We start from the raw sequence: 18,658 nt of genomic DNA on the forward strand, positions 1-18,658 counted from the left end.
TCCACTTCTTAGCAGCTGTGTGATGTTGGGCAAAGTTCTCCTAACCTCCCTGTGCTTTAGGTTCCTCTGATATAAAATATGAATATTTTTATATTTTATCTTTATTGTTGAAAGTACTACAGATGTCGTCCCCCCCCCCCCCCCATTGACCCCTGCCTGCCCACTCCTGCTCTCCCTCCACCCCCAGGCCTTCATGGAACTACTGTCTGTCTCCACGGGTTATGCATATATGCATATAAGTTCTTTGGTTAATCTCTTCCAGTCCTCTTCCCTTTCCTCTGAGAATCATCAGTCTGTTGCATACTTTTATGTCTCTGGATCTGTTTTTCAGTTTATTTTATTCATTAGATTTCACTTATAAGAGAGATTATGTGATATTTGTTTTTCTCTGACTGGCTTATTTTGCTTAGCATAATACTCTCCAGGTCCCTCCATGTTGTCTCAAAGGGTAAGAGATCTTTCTTTTTTTATAGCTGCATAGTATTCCATTGTGTAAATAGACCACAGCTTTTTTATCCATTCATCTACTGATGGGCAGGCACTTGGGCTGTTTCCAGATCTTAGTGATCATAAATAACTCTGCTATGAACATAGGGTTACATACATTCTTTCTAATTGGTGTTTCAGGCTTCTTAGGATATATTCCTAGACGTGGAATCACTGCATCAAATGGCAGTCCCATTTATAATTTTTTTGAGGAAACGACACACTGTTTTCCATAGTGGTTGTACCAGCCTGCCTTCCTACCAGCAGTGCACTAGGGTTCCCTTTTCTCCGTATCCTTGCCAGCACTTGTTTGTTGATTCAGTGATGGTAGCCATTCTGGCAGGTATGAGGTGGTACCTCATTGTCATTTTTTTGTTTTTGTTTTTAATGTGCAAATTTTTATTTTAATTACTCCTATTTGAAGGTTCTTATTTTTGGACAACAGCAAGGCATTTCATTATCCACTCTGTAAAGGTTCCCACAGGGCAAATGCACATTATTCTCACGACTATGTTTTGGAGTGACTCGGTGAGTCAGCAGATTCATCATCAATCCACCTCACCAGCCCTTTGTATCTTTCCACAACGTTGAAGCTAATAGCACACTGCAACTTGTGTAAACAGATAGGGCACGGATTTAGGGGGCACTGGTCAGCTTCTTCCAAGTGCTTGTTCTAGGCATGCAATCCACTGGCAGGATCGAAGTCCAAATATGTGTCTAATTTCGTGTGCTAAAATCTTACAGGCCTGAAGCAGCAAAACACCAGTCATTTCAGGAGTATAAGTTACCAAACACTGAGTAGCCACTTGAAGATTGTTTTCTGCGACACCTTCACATTGCCTTCATAGCCTGAGCTGTAGAAATCACTGCCATATCTGGCAAAGCTGAATATCCCCACACCATCTGTCAGAGAGGCCTGTCCAAAGACAAAACTTCAGGAATCTCTTGGGTGAAGACGAATCCTTGTTATTCCCGCAACAGGGAAGTCATCCTCAGGTTTCTTCTTTTTTAAGAACTTCAGGATGTGCCCTGCATGTATTTGAAGGTTTTGTATATTATCATTGACTGTAAAGGATCAACTCGTTGCAGAGACAGGAACTGGTTCTAGGCATTTTACTGTCAAGCCATAGAAAATTGCCTCACAGTAGCCTTTGAGCCATTTAATAGATTTTTCACTGATAATTGTGGTGTTTCCTAGAGATCCAGTGCACTGTATATAAATACTGTGTTTCTCTGGAGAAGGTATCTTTCTGGAAGGATCATTTGAAAACTCTTCAAGGTCTTGGGGAGGCTCAGGATGAGAGGTGATCCAATCTGATGGAGAATGCAAGGCAATGGGTCCAAAGAGATCACTGGCTGGTTGGAAGTCTTCGTTCATCAAACACCACTCTGCAGCATCAGCCTTCTCCTACTGGGACACAAGCACTGGGTTCTTAGAGATGAGAGCTGTTCTAAGTGTCTGTTCTGAGTGCCATACCATTTTCATAATGACAGGTCTCTTCCATTCACAACATGTTTTAGATAGAGCTTTCATCCTTCCTTTGAATGGGTCAAACAGCTGTTCCACCACCAGGCTCACAAGAACAGGCGTGTCAGGGCCTGGTCTGGAAGGTGTTGTGCGGGAGTGCCTTCACCCCGCACCCTGCCTGGCCTGGGCAACACCAGACCGCCTGCCTACCACAGTGGCCTCTGTGCACTTCTCCTCATTGTGGTTTTAATTTGCATCTCTCTGAAGATTCGTGACGCTGAGCATTTTTTCATATGTCTCTTGGCCATTTGTGTGTCCTCTTTGGAGACGTGTCTATTGGGTCCTCAGCCCATTTTTTAATTGGATTGTTTGTCTTCCTTGTGTTGAGTTTTATGAGTACTTTATGTATTTTGGAAATTAACCCCTTATCTGAGGTATCATTGGTAAACATGTTCTCCCATACAATGGGTTTCCTTTTCATTTTGATGCTGGTTTCTTTTGCTGTGCAGAAGCTTTTTATTTTTATGTAGTCCCATTTGTTAATTTTTCCCTTTGTTTCTTTTGCCCTAGCTTCTGTATCAGTGACCATTCTGCTGCCTGAAATGTCTGATATTTGGCTGCCTATGATTTCTTCCAGGATTATTATGGTTTCACATCTTACATTTAAGACTTTTGTCCATTTTTTTAGTTTTTTCTTGTGTATGATATAGTTGGTGGTATACTTTCTTGGGTGTGTTTTTTTTACATGTCCAATTATCCCAATTATTGAAGAGATTGTCTTTACTCCATTGTATGCTCTTGCCTCCTTTGTCAAATATTAATTGAGCATAACAGCTTGGGTTGATTGCTGGGTTCTCTGTTCTGTTCCATGGATCTACTAGTATATGCCTGTTCTTGTGCCAGTACCAGGATGTTTTGATTACAGTGGCTTTGTAGTATAGTTTGATATTGGATATTGTGATCTCTCCAACTTTGTTCTTCTTTCTCAAGATTGCTATGGCTATCCAGGGTCTTTTTAGGTTCCATATGAATTTTTTGAGTATTATAGATCTGTGAAATATGCCTTTGGTATAGTGTCTTCATCTGGTTTTGGAATAATGCCAGCCTCATAAAAAGAGGTTAGAAGTGTTCCTCCCTCTTGGATTTTTTGGAATAGATTGAGGAGGATAGATGTTAGTTCCTCTTTGAATATTTGGTAAAATTCCTTTGTGAAGTTGCCTGGGCCAGGGCTTTTGTTTCCTGTGAGTATTTTTATTACTGCTTCAATTTCATCAGTTGCTATCAGCCTATTCAGGTTTTCTGATTCTTCCTAATTCAGTTTTGGAAGATTATATTTTTCTAGGAATTTGTTCATTTCATCCAAGTCATCCACTTTGTTGGCATATAGCTGTTCAAAGTATTTTCTTACAACACTTTGTATTTCTGTGGTGTCAGTTGTCACTTCAACTCTTTAGTTTCTGATTGTATTTATTTGGGTCATCTCTCTTTGTTTCTTTTTTCTCTTTTTTTAATCCTCACCCGAGGATATTTTTCCATTGCTTTCTAGAGAGAGAGAGAGAGAGAGAAAGAGAGAGAGAGAGAGAGAGCTGCATGCACTCCTACTGGGGCTGGGGAACTTGATCGAGGTACATGCCCTTGACCAGGAATCGAACCTGGGACTCTTTGATTCACAGGCCGACACTCTATCCACTGAGCCAAACTGGCCAGGGCTCTCTTTGCTTCTTGATGAGTCTGGCTAAAGGTTCATCAATCTTGTTTATCTTTTCAAAGAACCAGCTCTTCGTTTCATTTATCTTTTGTATTTTTTTTAAGACTCTATGTCATTTATTTTCACTCTGATCTTTATTATTTCCTTCTTTCTACTTGCTCTGGGATTTTCTTGTTCTCTTTTTAATTCTTTAAGATGTAGGGTTAAATAGTTTATTAGAATTTTTTTTTGTCTCTTGAGATAGGCCTATAGTGCTATGAACTTCCCTCTCAGGACTGCTTTCGCTGTGTCCCATAGATTTTTGGTTGTTGTGTGTTCATTTTAATTTGATTCCAGGAAGTGTTTTTATTTCTTCATTGATCTCATTGGTAACCCATTCATTGCTTAATAACTTGCTATTTAGCTTCCATGTGTTTGAATGTTTTGGGGTATTTTTATTGTAGTTGATTTCTAGTTTCATGCCATTGTGACCTGAACAGATGCTTGATATGATTTAAATCTTCTTGAACTTGTAGAGACTTAGTTTGTGTCCTAACATGTGGTCTATCTTTGAGAATGGCCCATGTGTACTTGAGAAGAATGTATATTCTGTAGCTCTGGTTGAAATGTTCTGTTAATTAAATCCATTTGATCTAGTGTGTCATTTAGTGTCCCTGTTTCCTTGTTGATATTTTGTATGGAAGATCCATCCAGTGATGTCAGGGGTGTTAAAGTCCCTTACTATGATTGCTGTCAATCTCTCCCTTAAAGTCCTCCAGAAGTCTTTTGTTTGTTTGTTTGTTTTGTTGTTGTTGTTAATCCTCACCTAAGAATATTTTTCCTTTGATTTTTTTTTTTTTTTTTAGAGAGAGAATGGAAGGGAGGGGGAAAGACCGAGAGAGAAACATCAATGTGAGAGAGACACATCAATCGGTTGTCTCTCACACATGCCCCAACTGGGGCCAGGAATTGAGCCTGTAACCCAGGTACATGCCTTTGACCAGAATCAAATCCAGGACCCTTCAGTCCAAGGGCTGACACTCTATCCACTGAGCCAAGCTGGCTAAGGCCAGAAGTTTTTAAAATATATTTGGGTGCTCCGATATTAGATGCATATACGTTTACCAGGGTGATATCCTCTTATTGTATCAGTCCCTTTAGTATTAGGAAGTGGCCTTCATTGTCTTTTGTTCTGGCTTTCATTTTGAAGTCTATTTTGTCAGATGAGTATTGCTACCCCAGCTTTTTTTTCCATTTCCATTTGCATGGAAAATTTTTTCCATCCCTTCACTTTCATCCTATGTGAGTCTTTTGTTCTGGGGTGGGTCTCTTGTAGACAACGTATATATGGGTGACAAAGCTAGTAAAGCAATTGGCAGGTAATATGTTTTCTTATCCATTCAGCTACCCTATGTCTTTTGATTGGAGCAGTTAAGCCATTTACATTTAAGGCTATTATTGATAGGTATTTATGTGTTGCCACTTTTATTCTTTATGCCTGTGCTCCTCTCTCTCTTCTTACAACAGTCCCTTTAGCATTTCTTGCAGTACTGGTTTGGTGGTAATAAACTTCTTCAGCCTTTTTTTTTCTATGAAGCTCTTTATTTCACCTTCAATTTTGAATTATAGCCTTGCTGGATAGAGTAGTCTTGGATTCAGTCCCTTACTTTTCATTACTTTGTATACTCATGACACTGCCTTCTGGCTTGAAGTGTTTCTATTGAGAAATCAGCAGGAGGTCTAATGGGAGCTCCTTGTAGGTAACTTTCTGTCTCTCTCTTGCATCCTTTAATATTTTTTCTTTGTCTTTAACATTTGGCATTTTATTTATGATGGGTCTTGGTGTGGGTCGTTTTGGGTTCACCTTGATTAGGACACTCTGTTTCTTGGATTTGTGTGACTTTTTCCTTGACCAGGTCAGGGAAGTTTTTTCTGTCATTATTTCTTCCAACAGGTTCTCTATTCCTTGCTCAGATTCTTCCAGCACCACTATGATGTGGATGTTGTTACATAGTATGTTGTCCCAAAGCTTCCTTCAACTCTCCTCCTGCTTCTTAATTTTTCTTCCAATTGCTGCTCTAAATGGGTGTTTTTTTCTACCCTGTCTTCTAATTCGCTGATTCAGTCCTCAGCTTCTTCCAGTCTACTGTTGATTCCATCCAGGGTATTTTTTATTTCAGCTATGTCATTTTTCATTTCTGATTGATTCTTATTGCAGGTCCATGCATCCAGGTGGGCCATGTGTCAAGATGGCTAGGTAGGATGTGCACGCTGCTTGTCAAGGCAGCAGGGTTGGCCCTAAAATGTGAATATTAATAGGGCTTACCCATAGAGTTGTCATGAGGGTTAAGAAGAAAAATACAAGTACATAGTAAGCACTTCATTAATATTAGTTATTATTATTATGCCTGAGGCAGCCTTCCCATTGCTTTACTAGCTTTGTCACACAATCATCAAAACAATCATAGGCAAATAAGGGAATAGAGGATCAGAGATGGTGCCTGCCATACCAAAGATTGCACAAAATTCAGAAGCTCGGCCATCTAACTCCAAAAATGGAGAGCTCAATCACCGAAAACTCTAGCACCTCCTCCCACCCCACCCTCACTCAGGGAATGTCCAAATGCAGGAAGGCTAAGTGAACAGAACAGTCCTAGGGGAGAGTGTCCTTCTCCTTAAAACTTTGTGGGTGGTGGGTATAGGGGAGAAGGCTGAATTTAGGGAGTAGATTGTAAATTGTTAGGGGGTGGAGATGGGGGCAGCAGTGTGCCCATCATAAGCCCTCTGAAGATCACTACTTTCTGTGGACAATGAAGTGAACAAACTTCCCTAAGACTGCAGTGGTGCCCTAGACCTGGGAATGGTGTTCTGGCCCCTTCAGAGTCCTTTCTTCCCTCCCCTTAGACACGTGTCCCAAAATCAAAGTACATTGTGATATGAACGAAATAAACCAATGTCTAAAGAGCAGACAGTGCCCAGAGAAGATGAAGTGTTGCAACTTTAACTGTGCAAGGAAATGTTTAAACCTCAAACAAGGTAACTCAGAAATCCCCTGAACTATCCAATGCCTACCACACCCTACCCCCACTTTCTGCCCACCTACACTGACATTACTAGACCACTTCCCTGGTTCACTGATGGCTGGTGTCTGATCAAGAGTCTGGGTGCATCTTTTAATTAATACAAATCCTGGATTTGGAAGGAGGGGGTGTTGGGAGTCATGGGTTTTATTTCTTTTCTGTTCATATTTAGGTATGTGATGTGGGTGACGGAGTTTTTCCTTTATGGGATTTAGTTTCCCATCTGTAAGAAAGATGGGAGGGGGGAAGTGGGCATTAGATCCCATTGTCTCTTGGCTGCTTTTCTGTGCTCCTCTGAGATGCCAAATAGCCAGTGAAGTCCCATCAAATGCCAACAGAGAGCCAGGTGATAGAATAGCTATAAGACACAGGTATATGATTTTTATTTCCTGGTTGTGCTTTTTCTAGGCCTCTTTGTCTATATAAATCCAAAATGCCTTCCCTAACCACCTTTGTCCTCCTTCACTCTTTCCTCTCTGCTCATATAATTGAGCTCTAAAGAAGACCATCAAGGAGTACTCATCCATTCATTCATTTTACAAATATTTACTGGTTCCCCTGACACCAATGATAGGCTCCACTTGCTCAGGGTAGCCAGGGAACTCAGTAAAGTTTTTCCAGGTAAAAAGATCCACAATTTAAGACCTGTGAGATCTTAATAATATGGTTCTGAAAAAAAACAACACAAAAACACACACAAAAAACCCTCTCTTTATTCCCCTTAGCACTATGTACAAAATATTTGCTCTATAAATGTTTTTTGAAGTTCAGGATACATTTGATTTTTTAAAATATTTTAAATTAATTTTTAGAAAGAGGAAGGGAGAGAGAGGGAAACATTGATATGAGAGTGAAACATGGATTGGCTGTGCCCTGTATGTCCCCTACTGGGGATCAGCTTGCAACCCAGAATGTGTCCTGACCAGGAATGAACCGGTGACTTTTCAGTGCACAGGACGATGCCCAACCAACTGAGCCACATTGGCGATTTTATTTTTATTCATTCATTCATTCATTCATTCATTCAGTGTGTGTGTGTGTGTGTGTGTGTGTTTACTGTGAACATTCCTGAAGCATCCACTCAGTGCCAAATTATCTGCAAGGAACTGGTGTACCAAGATGACATAAGGCACAAATCTCACATTCTCATGGAGGAGTCAGAAAATACAAACAAATAATTACATAGAAGTGGCAAATGTATGTGCAAGACTGAGAAGCAATACAGAAAAGCAAGGAGTGAAGCATGGAGCCAGGAAAGGCAACATAGAAGTGTTTGATGACTGAGAAGTGTTTGAATAATGAAAAGGGATGTACCTAGTGGGCAAGAGAGAGGTGGACATTCCAGGCATGTGCAAAGGCATGGAGGGGTGTAAGAGGCCACTCCTCCATGACTTTGCACGTGTCTGAAATGTTCTCTAGGGAGGCAGGCACCCAAACTGCTCTACTCTGCAATCTCCTTGCAGACATATGCAGTTTGCCAAAGGTAGCTGGCCCCTGCCTGGCCTTCTTTCCACGCTGGTGGTATGATGAGGAAACTCAGGCATGCTCCAAATTCATCTATGGTGGTTGCCTAGGGAACAACAACAACTTCCAATCTGAATCTATCTGCAAGACCATCTGCAAAAAAAAGAAAGTAAGTCCCACGGATCCCATTTCCCATGCTCACCTGGGCTACCCTGGGAGGTCTGGGTGTTGGCCGGTCTGTTATAGGAACTTGGCAGGTTTGGGGCTGATATAACCAATTCAATCAGGAAGTAAGAATGCACCTTTGAAGGGGCAAGTAGAGGAAAAAGAGGGTGGGAAGGGAAGCAGTAGTCAAAGTTGGCAAGTATAAGATGAATAGAGGGTACATAGAAAGCTGAAGTGGTGAAGGGTCTGAGACCAAGTCAGAAGAAGGCCCAGTAAATAAGCCCAGTGCTTGGCACGAATCAGACAGTCACTCCAGGCCATTACTTCTCACCAAACCTCATCAAAAATTCTCTTCCCTTTCCTTCTTAAGGTGATTATAGCTAGGACAACCACATGCTACATTGATGACATGAAGATACTTTTGAGAGCAAAAGGAAATATCATTAATTATGTTATTGGGAAAACAGACATAAACTGGGACTTTAATGGAAAACCAGAACATGTGATCACTCTCTGAGCCCCTGAAGTCACTCTACTTCTGTTTTCTCTTCCTGTGAAAAGATGCCAAATGATCTTATCTCAAACACTTCCATACCTTTCTTCTCTCTTTCTCTGGCGTATATCTTATCTCTATTTCTCCTAAATGCTAAGGATCCTGGCGAGACTTGCAACCAGGGGAGCAGTGGGCAGTGGCAGCGCATCCTGGGCTCATCCCCTGAACCTGACTTCAAGGCTCCCTTTTCTCTGACTTTATAATGAGCTAACAGAAGCCCCACCTTGCCTCACTTCTGTCACTGACATTTACTTCTCAGTGAGTCCACACTGCCCTGCATGGCTCACTTCTTTCCTATAATGTTTCTATGGAGCCAAAGCAGGACACCACTTAGCCTCTCTCCTGTTGCTTCTTCTACCCTAAGCCCTTCCTTTGTTTCACTGTCCCCAGAATAAACATACTCTAAAAATCACACACACACACACACACACACACACACACACACACACTCAGATCTTACCTCTCTTTTTCCATTAACTGCAAGACTTAGTTCATATGGGGATTAAAGTCCAAGTATCTCACCCTTTTCTTTTCTGCTATCTCACAGGGTCGTGGTCTTAAGTAGGATAACCTAAGCTGAAACCACCTCCAGAATTTGGCTCATAATACAGGCTCTCTCCATGTGTGCTTGACTGATGTCCCATGTTGGTTTTTGCTGGCCAAGTCTCTGCTGCCAAGACCTTGGCTCTTCCAAACACCAATCCCCAGGATTTGTTTATTCCTGCAGCTCAGCTTCTCTTCAAATATAATGCCCATCGCCCTTTGACCCTGTATCTTCAACTCTCGGGCCCCCCATTTATCCTTTGGAAGCCTCCAGTTTTCCCTAATAAAGTGCTCTGTGAGGTCTGATATCTCTGAGGCTGAATAATTCACATTTGCTCCCTGGTGCAGTTTTTGGAAAAGAGGTCATTGAATCTCCTGGGGACGTCAAAAGAGGGAGAGAGGAGTAGAAAAATCCTGCAAATTGAGAACTCTGGTGACACTGTTTCCTGATAAAATTGTCATAAGATGCTTAAGAATGGAACCAGAGCTGATTCATGTTTTGTATGGTCTAAAGCTTATAAAGTTAGGGGGTTCATTTCATAAACAAATACAAATTAAAAGGTGAATATTCTTCAAATAAGAAAATTGCAACCAATTGCAAATTTTAAAAAGCTAACAAATACCACATGTTGCATAAGATCCATATAGATTAATTATTAAGTTTTTTTTTTTAATATTTTATTGATTTTTTTACAGAGAGGAAGGGAGAGAGATAGAGAGTTAGAAACATCGATGAGAGAGAAACATCGATCAGCTGCCTCCTGCACATCTCCCACTGGGGATGTGCCCGCAACCCAGGTACATGCCCTTGACCGGAATCGAACCTGGGACCCTTCAGTCCGCAGACCGACGCTCTATCCACTGAGCCAAACCAGTTTCGGCATAATTATTAAGTTTTTACATATATGACAGCAATTCTACAAAACTCAATTTCTGTGGAAAGATAATTCAGTCTTTTGTTGAACATGGTTGAACAAAAATTACTATATTTTTATTTTGGTTGTAGTTGGGATGCATACAATAGAAGCATGAATGCACAGCCATACTTGATATTTGTGTCCTAAAAACACGGGAATTTAAATTCTCTTTTGCACGATTCCATCAAGAAGCCTAGTTGGGACAGGGTAGGGTGCAGGAATGCTCCTCTCAGGACCTCAGTTTTCCAACCATGAGTTGAAGGTGGTGGACTAGTGTCAAAGAATACTTCTAAATTTGAGAAGATAAGGCAGCTCAGGAGCCCTGTCCAATCTGATAGGCACCTGGGGCTTTTCCAACCCATTGGTGCTTCTCAATCCTTGTTTGGGGTTGAAGTACATGAGTGGCTGGAACAGAATCATCTGTCCTAGGGGCTCATGAACCAGAGAGGTCCTTGGAAATAGCCAGAGTGTGCCCTGTAGTTGATAGTTTCTGCTCACCTGCTGAGAATGAGCCCAGAGCCCTTGTGACTAAGTACAGGGAACTTCATGCCTTATGAAGACCTCAGTGAAAGATGCTGCATGTCTTTGTTAATTGTTTGTTCATTTCTCTACCCATTAAAACCCAGGGAACACCTTGAGTGGAATGTTTTGGTGTTATTCATGGTGCCATGCAGACCTGAGATCCCCCTCATCTTCCTCTCCCTTTTAGTCTCACCTCAGAGCTTCCTGCAGAGCCAGAAATGCCCAGAGGAAGCTGTGGATGGTTTGAAAATTCAGGAAATGTCCAAGCTGAGGATATTAGAGAGCCCCACCAGCCCAAATAACCCTCCTTATTTTTTTATACATGTACAAATGGAAGCTTCTAGTAGGAAATAGACATCCAAGATACACAGCAAATCAATAGCAAAACTGGAGCTAAAATCCAGGTTTGAGTGTAACAGGGTGTTGCCAGATCCCACAGCCTTGTTGGAAATCAGGGTGGATATAATGACTACTTGTCACTTCGTTGTTTTAATATTCAGCATTTCTTTTTTTCGTTTTTTTAAATTCTTTTTTAAAAAAATCTTTATTGTTGAAAGTATTATATATGTCCCCTTCCCCTGCCCTCCAATATTCAGCATCTTAATGCCATTCCTACAGTTGAAGAATTCCCTACCACGGGGAGCCTTTGTGTAAAGTAACACCAGCGTTCCATTATGAAAGTTGAAAGGCCAGACTCTCACTCTATTGGTCGGGTTTAGTAATGGACACAGAAACCATACTCAGTATTTCAAGAGAAAATGTAATACTGAGATTTGGTTACATGATTATTGGGAGGATCTGAGCATCGGAAAGAACTGGAGCTTGTGTAGGAATCAGAGAGAAATTTTCTCCAAAATAACAGGAGAAAGTGAGACTAGTTCCATGAATAATAGCAAAGGCTTTGGGCTTGGGCATCTGGATTCTAATGCTGGCCCAGCCATTAATTTCTAGGGGACAATAAGCAAGTCATTCTTCTCTCTGGGACCCAGTGACCATACTTGCACCACTGGGAAAGAACAAACGAAGGCCCTTCCTCACATCACTGGGGCACTACCTTGGCTCTCATCCTTACTGGCCCCCGTGATGTTCAAAAGATATCAGTGGTGTTAGTGATGGGGAAAGTGTGGACCTGTGCCCAGCAATAGGTGATCCAGTAAAGCGCTGTAGACCACACACGTTCCAGGAAGACCTGGGAGTCCAAGCCCTTGTGCTATGCCTGCCTCTCACCAGGTGAGCGGCACTCTAGGTCAATAACATATCAAGACGGGAGAACTGCGTCAATATAACTGTTATTGAGACCTAGGTTTTGTGTTGGAAGGACAGTTTCCTCTCTGATTTAACAAGTACTGCTATATGAATTGCTGTAAGATATCTCAAACAACTTGAGCAAGTCTTCTGAGGAAGATGGGCAAACATCATAGAATCTTTTAAATTCATTGTTTGCCATTGAGCAGGTCAAGGATTTTTTTCTGTAGCCAAATCACCTAAGTGGCTGCCCAATACCAGTGCATTAAAAACTCAGAGTTAGAGTCTTTAAAAACTGAATTAAAATAAAATGAAAGGTCTCAAGGTGACTCTGATATAAGTTCAGGACTACTGGTCTAAAACTCTTCTGATTTAATATCACACTTCTGATTTATATAATTTCCTTGGGTCTTGGTGTCCTCATCTATGAAATATGCAAAACAATAAAACCAGTGTCATAGTGTTTTTAACAAGCACACAAGGTGAGTTACGTAAAATGTGCATAACATACTGCCTTGGATGTTAATGTTCCATAAACAATCAAGATTAGTATTATTGTCCTAACCGGTTTGGCTCAGTGGATAGAGTGTCGGCCTGCGGACTGAAAGGTCCCAGGTTCGATTGCGGTCAAGGGCATGTACCTTGGTTGCGGGCACATCCCCAGTGGGGGGCGTGCAGGAGGCAGCTGATCCATGTTTCTCTTTCATCGATGTTTCTAACTCTCTATCCTTCCTCTCAGTAAAAAATCAATAAAATATATATATTTTTAAAAAGATTAGTATTATTATTAGAACAAACATAGTAAAAAAAGGTAGGCACCCCTTTATGATATCAACCACTCAGACGCAAACCTTGTAGGGTCTCAGCTTCCAGAAAAGGGGTCAACCTGGAGCTTCCCACTGTGAACAGTTTCCATGTCCTGTGAATAAAGCTCCAGGCTCCTGGGTTCATAGGCCCTTTCTCCCTCCTCTATTTATATTCAAGCTCTTTGGCACAGAGTGATAATAATTAACTTCTGTAAAAATTTTACTTGGATTTCAGAAGATATAAATTAACTCTCCTCTTAAAGTAATCAACCTTATTTTGCTCCCTACACACTTATTTTGAATATAAATAAGGTAAAAAAATAGAAATAAACTTTCTTAGTACGTGTATGCTCATAATAAATGTATTTGTTATATGTATAAGCAAGTCCTCTCTCTAAGTCCCTGTTCCCCTGTTCTGTGAGATGAAGATGATGATAATATCTCTCCCAAGGACTTTTTTAGAAGAGTGTAATGAGAAAAGGCAGAGAATCCTCTGACATATTGTTGGTGTTGAAGTGATGTCAGTTTCCTTCTCCCTTCTAGAAAAGATAAAGGTTTTGTGGAGTTTAGAATCTGACTGGGAAAACTTTATTCTTTCAAAATCCCACCCACATTTACTTCCCCGTCTCTACGCCACCCAAATCAATGGATCTCAATCAAAAGTAATTTCATTCTTTACACACATATATGGTTGATATAGGGTTTTTAAGACTCCTATGATGAGTACAAGTGCTAAATAACTAGCAAGAGCTTCCTGCTAGTTTCTCAAATGTGCTTTTAATAAATCTTACACTTGTCCTCCACGTTTTGGAATGTTTTAACCTTACCACCCAAATCACCTGAGGAAGAGCCAAGTCACTGAGCTGAGGCCAAAGATCCCCCAGGGCAACCCAGGTACAGAGTGGATTTCAAAGGCCAGTACCTCCCACACCACCCACAAGGCCTGTTCAGCCAAATAAGTACATCAAATACATCAAATAAGTACAGGCACATCTCATCAAGCACTGCCCTCACTGCATGGAGTCCTTATCACACTGCTCATGTTGGAAATATTTTTTTTAATATATTTTATTGATTTTTTTACAGAGAGGAAGGGAGAGAGATAGAGAGTTAGAAACATCGATGAGAGAGAATCATCGATCAGCTGCCTCCTGCACATCTCCTACGGGGGATGTGCCCGCAACCCAGGTACATGCCCTTGACTGGAATCAAACCTGGGACCTTTCAGTCCGCAGGCCGACGCTCTATCCACTGAGCCAAACCGGTTTCGGCTGGAAATATTTTTATAATTAAAAAATACTTATATCCATAACTCTTCTGCAGGGTTTCTAACCGTGGCACTATTGACGTTTGGGGGCAGCTCATTCTTTGTTGTGGGGCTATCCTGTGCATTGCAGAATGGTTAGGTCAGCAGCATCACTGGCCTCTGCCAGTAGGCGCCCTCACCCCCCCAAGTTGTGACAATCATAAATGTCTCTAGACATTGCCAAGTGTCCTGGGGGGTAGAATCGCCTCCTCCCAAGATGAAAATTGCCCTTCTGAACTGTGTTTTAAACGGTCAGTTTTCACTTCCTGGTCCGCTGCTCTAGAAGAGGGAGCAATGCGGGAGCTCTCATCCAAGAGCACCGATAGGCAGTCCTGCCTTTACTCTGTTGGAACGGCAACTGCCAGTCTGTTCACGCCCTGGGGACCTCCTTCTGCCATTATTTTGGTTTCTGACTAAGAGATTTGATAATCCAAGAGAGCTAAGGAAAGAGACAGGAATGATAGTAATGGACCCAATAAAGTGCAAAAAAAGATGTATCACCGAGATGTTGAAATGCAGGCTTTTAGAGGAGTCTTAAGAAAATAAAGGCAGAGGAAGCAGTGAAGGTGAGCAGGCCATGAGAGGGTTGACCAGCCATTATGTGAACTATAGTTTGGAGAAGCAATGTCCAAGGAATGAGTATCATCATGGCTGCAGGGGATTTAAAGAGAAAGAAGGAAGAGTTACCACTAATGTGCAAGGATGGGTAACACATTTCTATAGATACAAGTATGGTTCTAACCTAGTTTGCACTCCCATTTCCAAAGAGATCATCATACTCACACACATCTGCAAATGGCATGTGTCTGTGTGTGCATTTATAATATATGAAGCATTTATATATCTATTGAACACTTGTGCAGTTCTGGGAAGTATGCTAAACCAGTATCATTAATCTCAACGTATAGAAGATAAACTGAGGCTCGGAGAGATCACATGACTTGCCCAAGGTCAAGAGCACCTGAACTCAAAAGCACAACCTTAGACTTCATATCCCAGACTCACTATATCCCACCAAAGCATGCCAGCTTTGCCTTTTAAAAAATCAGATCTCTAGAGTCTAGAGCAGGGGTCCTCAAACTTTTTAAACAGGGGGCCAGTTCACTGTCCCTCAGACCGTTGGAGGGCCGGACTGTAGTTTAAAAAAAAACTATGAACAAATTCCTATGCACACTGCACATATCTTATTTTGAAGTAAAAAAACAAAACGGGAACAAATACAATATTTGTATTTGCATGTGACCCGCGGGCCATAGTTTGAGGACCCCTGGTCTAGAGGATCTGGGAAAGGAAGAAGGTGGGAATGTGCTGGTTCCTGGCAATTGAGGTGTGTCTGTAGACAGACGATTCTCTAAACCAGACAAAGTTGGCCCCTTCTACACCACAATGTTGCTCTCATGATTCCCTGGGAGACTTCAGATGGGAGGAAGGAAGCAACTAAAACTATGCTTAGCACATTAGGTGTTTGATGAATGAATGAATGAATGAATAATACAAGGGCATTGGAGCTGGGCAGACGAGGACCCCAATCCTGGCTTTGAAACTCACTATCCATGTGACAATGGTCAATGTACTTTAACTTCTCTTCGTGTACAAATTGGGGGTTCTAAGCCTTGTAGGAATCCTGTGTGGGTTCAAGGGAGGTGATATGTGAAGAGTAGTTTCTATGATGCCTGGGAAGGTAAATGCACTCAATAAATGGTACTTATTGTTTTATTACTGTTACAGCAGCTTCCACCCTGAAGTGTAATAAAGTGGCCTTGGATAAAGGCCAAAGATCAGATAAGGTCAAAGAAAAAAGTCAGAGATGTGCTTTGGCCGGACACCCTGTTCCAGGGCTAGCCCAAACTCGTGATTAACAAGAGTTAGGGGTGAGTGAGCTGAATGTGGAGCCAGACTTCTCCCGATTGGTCCCCTTTCTCCCTAAAATGCCAACCCCAGGCTGGGCCGCTGGCTGGGTGGCACCATGCAGCTCCGGATCTCTCTTCCATTTCTTCTATTTCTCACCTTCAGCAAAGAGTTTCCATCGGAAGCAGGAACAGGTTGGTATGGAAGTGGGAGCTCCAAGAACAGATTGGGAAGGGGCGGGGGGCGGCAGTACAAAGAGAGTCTGTTCTTTATCTCATAACGTAGGGAGTCAATTCAATTCACTTCATCAAATATACATGTTGGGTGCATGCAGTGTGCCAAGTACTGTGCTAGGTGCTAGGGCTAAAGTAACGAGGGAAGCAAAAATCCTGCCTTTGTGGAATTCGTATTCCAGTGGGAGAGAGACAGACAATACATAATACACATAATAGGTGATAGACGTGCTATAGAAAAGAGAAAACCTAGAGCTGGGTAAAAGGTGAGATCCCTGCTCTCATGAATCCTCTTGGTCAAGGAAGGAAAAGAATGATTGAGAGCAGCTACTATTTATTGGTGCTTTTCTATTTATCAATGCTTTCCATTGGTTATTTCTAAGCCTTTGGTACGTCGAAAGTGTGAATTTTATACCCCCATTTTACATGAAGGGAACTGAGTGCCAAAGATATAGGCGATTTGTCTAAGATCACACAGCTAGAAATTTGAATAAACTTTGAACCCCACTCTCAGATTCTAAGTCAGTCCTTTCATACGGGATATCTATTCTAAAGAATGATGAGGAGACAGGAGGTGGAAGCCTGGGAGAGCTTACTCATCAAATCCTAGAAAATCAGATCTGAAAGGATGCTCAGAGATGATGGGATTCAACTCCCTAATTTTAAAAATGAAGATTTGGAGAAGTTAAGTTGATACAGTTATCCCACAGTAATAAGTGGATTTGAATCCACTAGAACAGGATTCTCAAGTCTGGGGTTTTTAGCACAGCAGTCTACTTCCAGAAATGAAAACCTCAATTTCTGTATAGAGGGATAAGGCCATTGCTGTGTGGGCCAGATGAGCTGGATGGGAAGAGGTACAGAGCTCAGTCGCTGTGTATAGCCTCACAGCTGTGCCCATGGCCATCCGAGCCCCTGGCATATGGGCATATGAGCCAACAAGGGAAAGGTGATAAGTTTTGCTTCTCTCAACCACTTTCTCTATTTAGGCCAATCGACTCACCATCAGGATCACCAACCGAAGGTCTCTCCAGAAGACTGCAAACTTCCAATGGAAAGGGGCCCTTGTCGAGCCAAACTCCCGCGGTGGTTTTACAACTCATCAACTTATGGATGCGTGCTGTTTTACTTCGGAGGCTGCAATGGCAATGGGAACAACTTTTTGAAGAAAGATGCATGTGAGAAAGCATGCAAGAACATCTGATTTCCTCATGAGAGCACAGTATTCCCTGGAGTCAGGATTGCTCTCTGGCAATAAAAGGTGTTTTTGTGAACATGAGATGCATTTCTCCACACCAAATTTATACGCCTTGTTGTGTTCTTAAAACTACTCACCTCTGTGCCTGAACTTCCATAAATATGCACGTGATCAACCAAACGTGGGCACCTGGACAGGGGGGTGGGGGCTCCTGATCAGCCAGAAGTGGGCAGGTGAACAAGGGGGTGGAGGCAGGTGATTATGCCAGAGATGTCAGGAGAGGATGGAGGAGGGACCAAATGAACACTGAAGCCTTGTGGCCAGGAGCCCCCTGACCCCCCCGCCCAAGTCCCCAGGGCTCCTCGGCAGTAATAGTGCAGTGGGCACACCAGGGCAGGCTGTTTGGTGGGAAGTGCAGGTAACTTGGCTCAGGGATTCCTCCTCTTGCCAAGCTCCAGGCTGTAGGATGATGCAGGGCACTCCAAAGCCCCGCCCTTACCTCCCGCTTTTCCCCTAATGAGTCCAGCCTGGGGCTCCCCTTCCTGAAGCACCTGGGTTGACAGGGGCCAGCAACTGTGTTGTCCTGCCCAGATTCTAGATGCCAAAACTGAGGCTCAGAGAGAGGGAGAAGAGGTCTCTAACCTTAGCCCATCTACCCCTCAACTCAGCCCAGACAACAGGGGGCTCCACCAGCTGCCAAAAGGGTGGGATAACATAATCAGGTGGAAATGGCACCTGAATAAAGGGGGCAGGGACAAGTGAGCAGTTGGCACATGAAGGGCGGGGCAGGGCCACGTGGGCAGCCGGAAGTGCGCATGTGAGCACAGTGTGGCATTATGTTAGGACGGAGGAGGAGGCACCTGAAGATGCAGGAGTCACGTGAGGATGGAGGACAGGCCACATGAAGACGAGGGGAGATTGAAGGGATGGGCCAGGAGCAAAGGAGCACCAGGGGCCCCCAGAAGCTGACCAGGCAGGAAGGACCATGCCGGGGAGCCCTCCGAGGGAGCACACCCCTAGACGCCCTGATTTCAGATTCTGGCACCCAGGTGGGGAGAGCACTTGTTCCTGTTGGTTTAGGCCAGTCTGTAGTCATCGGAGCAGCAGCCTCAGGAAATAGGCTCTCCTTTGGGGGCT

General features: G+C 42.6%; 2 protein-coding genes and 1 pseudogene across 3 annotated transcripts in view; 2 read left to right on the plus strand and 1 right to left on the minus strand.

Moving 5' to 3' along the window:
* LOC139014285 (WAP four-disulfide core domain protein 6A-like) overlaps window positions 1–9,468 on the plus strand; it is a 10,081-nt gene extending 613 nt beyond the window's left edge. Inside the window, exons 2-4 of the mRNA XM_070421292.1 lie at window positions 6,523–6,677; window positions 8,185–8,354; window positions 9,451–9,468. Coding sequence (XP_070277393.1) covers window positions 6,523–6,677; window positions 8,185–8,354; window positions 9,451–9,468 — 343 coding nt within the window. The remainder of the gene's footprint in view (window positions 1–6,522; window positions 6,678–8,184; window positions 8,355–9,450) is intronic.
* Window positions 1–17,597, plus strand: part of LOC139014106 (eppin-like) — a 24,486-nt gene extending 6,889 nt beyond the window's left edge. Inside the window, exons 1-2 of one of the 2 annotated variants that reach the window (XR_011472190.1) lie at window positions 16,085–16,284; window positions 17,313–17,398. Coding sequence is in view for 1 of the 2 variants with exons in the window: in XM_070420854.1 (XP_070276955.1) it covers window positions 17,313–17,527 (215 nt within the window). In the remaining variant the exon portion in view is untranslated. Of the gene's footprint in view, window positions 1–16,084; window positions 16,285–17,312 lie in introns of those variants that run through there. The other variant, XM_070420854.1, reaches the window with a different exon arrangement.
* LOC139014104 (archaemetzincin-2-like) overlaps window positions 190–18,658 on the minus strand; it is a 21,850-nt pseudogene continuing 3,381 nt past the window's right edge.

The sequence above is a fragment of the Myotis yumanensis genome, unplaced genomic scaffold, assembly GCF_028538775.1.
Source record: "Myotis yumanensis isolate MYYU_CA2020_CCGP unplaced genomic scaffold, mMyoYum1.0.hap1 SCAF_7, whole genome shotgun sequence".
In the NCBI taxonomy this organism is placed as follows: Eukaryota; Metazoa; Chordata; class Mammalia; order Chiroptera; family Vespertilionidae; genus Myotis; species Myotis yumanensis.